The sequence below is a fragment of the Esox lucius genome, chromosome 20, assembly GCF_011004845.1.
Source record: "Esox lucius isolate fEsoLuc1 chromosome 20, fEsoLuc1.pri, whole genome shotgun sequence".
NCBI classification, from domain to species: domain Eukaryota; kingdom Metazoa; phylum Chordata; class Actinopteri; order Esociformes; family Esocidae; genus Esox; species Esox lucius.
The window spans coordinates 35,368,050-35,376,638 of record NC_047588.1 but is presented as its reverse complement, the minus strand read 5'-3'; the positions used below and the strand labels follow the sequence as shown (position 1 = coordinate 35,376,638).

Here is an 8,589-nt window from a genome sequence, read left to right as displayed (position 1 = left end):
AATAAATCTTTCTTGGTTTCTCTCCTTTTATTTGCTCTCCATCGCTCTCTTACACAAACCCTCCAAGCCGATTGGGAGTCTCTCCATCTTTCTTCCTGTCTCTCTTTCTCCCTTTCTCTATTTCTTCTGTTTCTTTCTCTCGCTCTCTCACCAAGTCAAACCCAGTCTCTTTGTCTTTCTACCTCCCTCTCCCAGACTCTCAGTCTGTCTCTGTCTCGCTCTTTCTCTCCCTGAACATTTCTAACTCCCCCTCTCTCCCCTTCGCTTTTATCTGTCTGCTGAGTGTGACAGGTGTGTCAATGTGAGTAATGTGCATCGTTAAACAGCTGAGATCAGAAGATAGCCTCTCCGTGCTACGTCTGTGTCAGCCCCCAAAAGCCAACAACCCAGACACATTAAACATCTCACTGGTAAAACTGGAAACAGAAGGTTCCTGGTTCAAATCCCGGGACTGACAAAGGGAAAGACGTAGCTGAGCCCTTGAGAAAGGCTTAATTGTTACACGCAATGAACAGTGCTGGCTTAAGCCTTTTGGGGGCCCTAAGCAAAATTTGATCCCTAAATGTCGGAGCCCCCCTAGCAGTCGGGGGCCCAAAGCGACCACTTATGTCACTTAAGCCTGGAGCCAGGCCTGGCAATGAACCCATTTTGACTAGTAAGTGTATAACAGGAAAGACACAAACTCCACTCACATATTACATGCAGTAAACTCACAAACTACATGCAGTAAACTGTACATAGAAATATATTGATACAGATGTTACCTTTCTAAAAGTGACAAATGAAGATATTTTCAAACCCAGAAAGCAATCATAGGTCAATACAGATCAAATATATTTTTTACTAACCAAAGGTAGTGTCACGTCCCGGCTGTGCCCCTAGCCATCTCTGCGCTGGGCTCGGGGCATAGCCGGGACAGGACAGGAGGTGGCATTTAGCCACCTCTACTCCTTTTTTTGGTTTCCCCAATTGGAGGCAGGTGTTAGTTATTGCCTCCAATTGGGGACCCTATTTAAGTTTAGTTTGTTAGGCCCCAAGGGGTGGTTCATTTTGGTTTTGTGTATCCTGTGTAAGGAAGACCCACGTCACTGGTTGCTGCCTTTTTGTTTGTTGGAGTCCTTCTTTCTTTTGTTTGATTAAACATGGATTACCTTCCCTACCTCTACTCTGCGCCTGTGTCCTTTCCACCCCACGACCGTGACAGAATGAACCACCACCAAGAGACACAGCAGAAATGGACGGTAGGGGAACTCCTCGGTTGGCCGGACAGCGACACCGAGGAGGAGGAGAACCCCTACTGTCCTCTGCGGCACACCAGGCCTCCACAGCATCCACCCCGGAGGAGACGTCGACGGAGGCGACGTAAGCAAACCTCCGTGTGTCCGCCCCAAGAATTTCTTGGCGGGGTGCTGTGGGGGCAGGCGGAATGGAAGGACGCGGCCGTGCCACCCGTGCTCACGTGTGGGGTAGTCCAGGTGCCCCAGCCCTGCCCGGTGCCAGCTCCTAGGCGTCGGGCAACAACGCCGGGGGGGCCTATGAGGGCTTTCCCTGGTGTAGGGAGATGTGAGGACTGGTGGGGCTATCGGGACCCGCCGTACCGGTTCTCGCAGCCAGCGCCCCCCGCTGCCCGGGAGCCGCAGCCAGCGCCGCCAGCGCCCCACGCTGCCCGGGAGCCGCAGCCAGCGCCCCACGCTGCCCGGGAGCCGCAGCCAGCGCCCCCCGCTGCCCGGGAGCCGCAGCCAGCGCTCCTCGCTGCCTGGGAGCCGCAGCCAGCGCCGCCAGCGCCCCCCGCTGCCCAGGAGCCGCAGCCAGCGTCGCCAGCGCCCCCCGCTGCCTGGGAGCCGCAGCCAGCGTCGCCAGCGCCCCCTGCTGCCTGGGAGCCGCAGCCAGCGCCCCCTGCTGCCTGGGAGCCGCAGCCAGCGCCCCCTGCTGCCTGGGAGCCGCAGCCAGCGCCCCCCGCTGCCTGGGAGCCGCCGCCAGCGCCCCCTGCTGCCTGGGAGCCGCAGCCAGCGCCCCCTGCTGCCTGGGAGCAGCAGCCAGCACCCCCTGCTGCCTGGGAGCCGCAGCCAGCGCCCCCTGCTGCCTGGGAGCCGCAGCCAGCGCAGCTAGCACCCCCTGCTGCTTGGGAACCGCAGCCAGCGCCCCCTGCTGCCTGGGAGCCGCAGCCAGCGCAGCTAGCACCCCCTGCTGCTTGGGAACCGCAGCCAGCGCCCCCCGCTGCCTGGGAGCCGCCGCCAGCGCTGCAGCCAGCGCCGCCAGCGCCCCCCGCTGCCTGGGAGCCGCAGCCGGCGCCCCCTGCTGCCTGGGAGCCGCAGCCAGCGCCGCCAGCGCCCCCTGCTGCCTGGGAGCCGCAGCCAGCGCCACCAGCACCCCCCGCTGCCTGGGAGCCGCAGCCAGCGCCCCCTGCTGCCCGGGAGCCGCAACCAGCGCCCCCCGCTGCCCAGTGGCCGCAGCCGCCAGGGCCCCCCGCTGCCCAGTGGCCGCAGCCGCCAGCGCCCCCCGCTGCCCAGTGGCCGCAGCCGCCAGCGCCCCCCGCTGCCCAGTGGCCTCAGCCGCCAGCTCCTCCCGCTGCCCTGTTTTCGCCGCCGCCAGGACCCGCCGTGGACTGGCCGCCGCCCGGGCCCGCGGATGACTGGCCGCCGCCGCCCGGGCCCGCGGATGACTGGCCGCCGCCGCCCGGGCCCGCGGATGACTGGCCGCCGCCGCCCGGGCCCGCGGATGACTGGCCGCCGCCGCCCGGGCCCGCGGATGACTGGCCGCCGCCGCCCGAGCCAGCGGTTGACTGGCCGCCCGAGGCCGCGGATGACTGGCCGCCGCCGCCCGAGGCCGCGGTTGACTGGCCGCCGCCGCCCGAGCCCGCGGTTGACTGGCCGCCTTGTCCCGCAGCGCCTTCACCTGCCCAGGAGCCCCCGCATCGTCCCACGGCGCCCTCGCCTGTCCCGGCCTCAGCGGCGCCCTCGCCTGTCCCGGCCTCAGCGGCGCCCTCGCCTGTCCCGGTCTCAGCGGCGCCCTCGCCTGTCCCGGCTCCCCCGTCTCCTGCTCCCCCGCCGGCCGTCAACCCTCCGCCGGCTCCCCCGGCTCCTGTTCCTCCGCCGGCTGCCGACCTGCCGCCGGCTGCCGACCTGCCGCCGGCTCCTATTCCCCCGCCGGCTCCCCCGTCTCCTATTCCTCTGCCGGCTCCTGTTCCTCCACCGGCTCCCCTGTCTCCTATTCCTCCGCCGGCTCCCCCGGCTCCTACTCCTCCGCCGGCTCTCCCGCCGGCTCCGGACCCTCCGCCGGCTCCCCCGGCTCCTGCTCCTCCACCGGCTCCTATTCCCCCGCCGGCTCCCCCGTCTCCTATTCCTCCGCCGGCTCCCCCGGCTCCTACTCCTCCGCCGGCTCTTCCGCCGGCTCCGGACCCTCCGCCGGCTCCCCCGGCTCCTGCTCCTCCACCGGCTCCTATTCCCCCGCCGGCTCCCCCGTCTCCTATTCCTCTGCCGGCTCCTATTCCTCCGCCGGCTCCCCCGGCTCTTACTCCTCCGCCGGCTCTTCCGCCGGCTCCGGACCCTCCGCCGGCTCTTCCGCTGGCTCCGGACCCACCGCCGGCCCTTCCGCCGGCTCCGGACCCTCCGCCGGCTCCCCCGGCTCCTTCTCCTCCACCGGCTCCTGCTCCTCCGCCAGCTCCTACTCCTCCACCGGCTCTTCCGCCGGCTCCTGACCCTCCACCGGTTTCCCCGTCTCCTACTCCTCCGCTGGCTCTTCCGCAGGCTCCTGACCCTCCGCCGGCTCCGCCGGCTCCCCCGGCTCCTACTCCTCCGCCGGCTATTCCGCCGGCTCCGGACCCTCCGCCGGCTCCCCCGCCTCCTGCTCCTCCACCGGCTCCTATTCCCCCGCCGGCTCCCCCATCTCCTGCTCCTCCGCCGGCTCCTACTCCTCCGCCGGCTCTTCCCCCGGCTCCGGACCCTCCGCCGCCTCCCCCGGCTCCTGCTCCTCCGCCGGCTCCTATTCCCCCGCCGGCTCCCCCGTCTCCTGCTCCTCCGCCGGCTCTTCCGCCGGCTCCTGACCCTCCGCCGGTTTCCCCGTCTCCTGCTCCTCCGCCGGCTCCTACTCCTCCGCCGGCTCTTCCCCCGGCTCCGGACCCTCCGCCGCCTCCCCCGGCTCCTGCTCCTCCGCCGGCTCCTATTCCCCCGCCGGCTCCCCCGTCTCCTGCTCCTCCGCCGGCTCTTCCGCCGGCTCCTGACCCTCCGCCGGTTTCCCCGTCTCCTGTTCCTCCACCGGCTCCCCCGGCTCCTGCTCCTCCGCCGGCTGTCGACCCTCTGCCGGCTCCCCCGGCTCCTGCTCCTCCGCCGGCTGTCGACCCGCCGCCGGCTCTCCTGCCGGCTCCTGTCCCTCCGCCGGCTCTCCCGTCTCTTGAACCTCTGCCTCCCCGGCCTGTCCCTGCGGCTCCGCCTCCCCGGCCTGTGCCGGCGGCTCCGGGCGCTGAGCCTCCGCCGGTCCGGGTGTGGTCGTCCCGGTCTTGCGGTCGGGAGCCCGCGCCTTTGGGGGGGGGTACTGTCACGTCCCGGCTGTGCCCCTAGCCATCTCTGCGCTGGGCTCGGGGCATAGCCGGGACAGGACAGGAGGTGGCATTTAGCCACCTCTACTCCTTTTTTTGGTTTCCCCAATTGGAGGCAGGTGTTAGTTATTGCCTCCAATTGGGGACCCTATTTAAGTTTAGTTTGTTAGGCCCCAAGGGGTGGTTCATTTTGGTTTTGTGTATCCTGTGTAAGGAAGACCCACGTCACTGGTTGCTGCCTTTTTGTTTGTTGGAGTCCTTCTTTCTTTTGTTTGATTAAACATGGATTACCTTCCCTACCTCTACTCTGCGCCTGTGTCCTTTCCACCCCACGACCGTGACAGGTAGACCACAGCTGTTTTCATTGGGAGGCTAATGGGCAGAACCTGGGTAGAAAATGTATCAGGTGTTGTAGAATATATTTTGAGCAAATTAAAGAGGAGGCCTACTCAGTCAAGCGTGTGGAGTACCTCACAGCATTTAAAATTTGACCACCGTTTTGAGTGAAGTCTACAAAAACTGAGTCCACTTCTTGAAACATTCTACCAGGGATGAGAAAATCTGTTGAATGTCGAGCCAGTTGAGGAGCAGGGACTGGCATGACAAGTAGATGCTTCAGATTTACAGGCACATTTCATTCCGTCTTAAGAAGGTTCTCGTTTCACTCTGATTGGCTACATCGCGTTCCCAACGTGACATAATCGTTCTTGAAAGGGATGAGTTTCCGGATGGATTACCATGAGAGTATGTCCGACAGATTCTAATAAATGTTAACGATGAAGAAGTCCTTTGGAGGTCTCAGCAGTGCTGCACAATAACGCACAAGGCAGCGACCTGAAGGTTTGAGCACCTCGCTGTGCGTAATTCACTCTGGGTTGCCTCTCGACAGTGTGTGTGTGTGTGTATATATATGTGTATATATATATATATATATATATATATATATATGTGTGTGTGTATGCGTGTGGGCGTGCGCGCACATGCACTCGTGTGGGTTTACCTGCTGCGCCGTCAGACGGAAAATCAGGCGGTGAATAGCCATACCCGGGAGAAATAACGTTCCCTAATTATAATGGCTAGTCTGTGTGTTGCCATAGAAACATTTGAAATGACTGCTTAATATTTATTGCCTCCATATTAACCATCGCTAAACTGGACCGAGTTTCCAAAAGACTGCTATGTGGTACCTGTACAACTAGTATGCCTGTTTCATAACACATGATGTTAAAACTGTATCACACAGTCAGCAGGCATGAAAGCAAAGTTGTTTGTATAGCCTTGTGCCCCAATGGAGCACTTTCACAGCACACATTGAACAGTAGCCTACCTAGTGTGGCGTCCACTGTCCGGCATGTCAAAGAGGCTATTGTGAGCTCAAAACACTCATTGACTTCTCAATAGAAAAATCAATTGTAAAGTCTTCTAGCACTCTATAGGCCTCCATACCATGTGCTGCTCGGTCAGGGCTTTTCACAAAGGGGGGCCATGGATTCTCTGGGTTTAGTCAGGTATAAAGGTGAGGGCTAAATGAGATAGGATGTCAGTGCAGCGGCAGATCTCAGAACAACTGCAGTCATGATGGGAAAAGTAAGCGGAAGATTCATCACACACACACAAACACACACATTCAGTGTTATAATTCACAAACGGCTGAATAATGGCTTGTTTAGCAAATCACAAGTTTGATAGTTGAAGTGTTGCTTCTTTCCAACGTTCCTGTGATTTTTTTAATATTCTCTAAACAATTGTTGAATTTGTTAGCATGTTATTCAGAGGGTTATTTATGAATGTCCAGAATAATATGGCTAAGTTGACTCTTCTAGATATTTCTTTTTAAACTGCACTATATTAAGTTCCAGTTTTTGAATGTTGTGTTGTTATTTTCCCCCACCCATATTTAACATTATACAGCCGACTTTACACATAGCATAGCTAGGGTTTATTTGACCTCTATTCAACAATAGAAACATTGGTTATTTGCTACCGAGCCAACAGCGTATTCGGCAAACTTGGCTAAAAATGACTGTGTAATGCAATGTCACAGACAGGCCGCTGTTAGGCGTAAACAGGTCGGACAATTTCAGCAATGCAGCCCTTCGGAAACCGTAACGTATCTGCAGATGAATATGTTTGTATTCACGTTGCCGTAATGTTGTAGCTTACACATTATTTATGTGTTTCCAGATTATCTTCTACGAGGACAGGAACTTCCAGGGCCGTTCTTATGAAACCACCCAGGACTGCGCTGACATGTCCTCCTTCCTGAGCAGGTGCCACTCCTGCAAGGTCGACAGCGGCTTCTTCGTGGTCTACGATCGCAACAACTTCATGGGGAACCAGTACTTCATGATGAGGGGAGAGTACCCTGACTACCAGCGCATGGGAATGGGCATGAACGACTGCATCAGGTCTTGCCGCATGATCCCAATGGTAGGTTTCGTAATGAACAGCAGCAGTGGCGCTTCATGTAGAACTCCTAGAGCACAGGAACATCGCAATATCTCCACATTCCAGAAATGGCCTTGTCGGTTCACTGGTGGCTTTGCTAATGCCAATTACATTTCATCAGTGTGGAAATATTTCGGTTAAATCTCAATAATCTTCTAATAAACAACAACAAACATGCACTCTGGTGCTTATGCACATCTGAGCCATGAAATTTGTACGCCCTTCTGCACAGCACAAAGGGAACTTCAGGATGAGGATTTACGAGAGGGAGAACTTCGGAGGGCAGATGCACGAGACGATGGAAGACTGTGAGTCCGTCCTGGTCCGTTTCCGCATGTCAGATTGCCAGTCATGCAATGTCATGGATGGCCACTGGCTGATGTACGAGCAGCCCCACTACAGAGGCAGGATGATTTACTTGAAGCCAGGCGAGTACAAGTCCTTCAGTCACCTGGGCTCGGGAACGAGCGGTTTGAGGTTCATGAGCATGAGGCGTATCGTGGATAACATGTCCATGTAATATGTTCATTATGTAAAGAAACATTTGAATAAAGTGTATTTCTATTTCTAATTTTGGTTTTTGCATTTACTCAGAATACCCCCTGCTAGATATAAAGGGTTTCAATATGTCACCCCTACTGCGGCAACATTTCTGACATAACCCTCTACACCTGTGCAAAATGGCGCAGGTAGATAAGAACCAAATTAAATATTTCTACCTCGCTATAATTATTTCTGAGTGACCACTGAAAAAGAACATGGTCATTTTTCAGTGTTCAAAACCAGAGGTGAGAATATGGCAGTTCAACAGACACAAGGCGAATAAGTCCTTATATACCACTGTTCATTATGGCCAATTTACATTAAAACATCAAAGCAAATGAATACATCATAATAATAAAAAATACAATAAGAAAACATATAAAGATAAAAAAAATGGGATAAAAACATAGGAAGCTATAAGGCTAAACAGTGTGGTTAAGTTTAAATGCTCAGTCATAGGCACGTGAGAGGAGTTTTTATCCTGAATTTAATTGAAAAATTGATACGTTTGGGGCACGTCTAAGATCTTCTGGTAGTTTATTCCAGTTGTGTATAGCATAAGTGCCAAACGCAGCTTCTCCATGTTTAGTTTGAACTCTGGGCTCTACTAGCTGACCTGAGTTCATGGATCTAAGAGCCCTGCTCGGTTTATATTCTTCAAACATATCAGAAATGTATTCGGGTCCTAAACCATTCAGAGATTTATAAACTAAAAGCACCACTTTAAAATCTATTCATTAACTGACTGGAAGCCAATGCAAAGATTTAAGAACCGGAGTGATGTGCTCTGTTCTCTTGGTCTTGGTTAACATTCTAGCAACAGCATTCAGAATGAGCTGCAGCTGTTTTACAGTCTTTTTGGGGAGTCCATTTAGGAGCACATTACAGTAGTCAACCCTACTGGAGATAAAAGCATGGATGAGCATCTCTTGGTCCTTTTGGGACACCAAGCCCTTGATTCTGGCTATATTTTTTAGATGATAATATGCTGTTTTGGTGACCGCTTTGATATGACTGGTGAACGTGAGTCTATCAGAACGCCAAGATTACACACTTGATCCCCT

At 56.3% G+C, this 8,589-nt stretch overlaps 2 protein-coding genes across 2 annotated transcripts; both read left to right on the top strand.

Annotated features, from left to right (window-relative positions):
* Positions 1-3,026: 3,026 nt before the first annotated feature.
* On the top strand, positions 3,027-4,250 carry LOC117593479 (basic proline-rich protein-like; the record flags this gene model as incomplete). The annotated part of the gene is made up of 1 exon (XM_034288831.1): positions 3,027-4,250. A coding segment is annotated over one exon (1,224 nt), but the record flags the coding sequence as incomplete, so codon positions are not given.
* A 1,801-nt stretch (positions 4,251-6,051) lies between these two features.
* Positions 6,052-7,553, top strand: LOC105021931 (gamma-crystallin M3-like). The gene is made up of 3 exons (XM_010889961.2): positions 6,052-6,121; positions 6,719-6,964; positions 7,215-7,553. Exons 1-3 carry the CDS (start codon positions 6,110-6,112, stop codon positions 7,500-7,502), a joined length of 546 nt encoding a protein of 181 aa, XP_010888263.1. The 5' UTR covers positions 6,052-6,109; the 3' UTR covers positions 7,503-7,553.
* Positions 7,554-8,589: the final 1,036 nt, after the last annotated feature.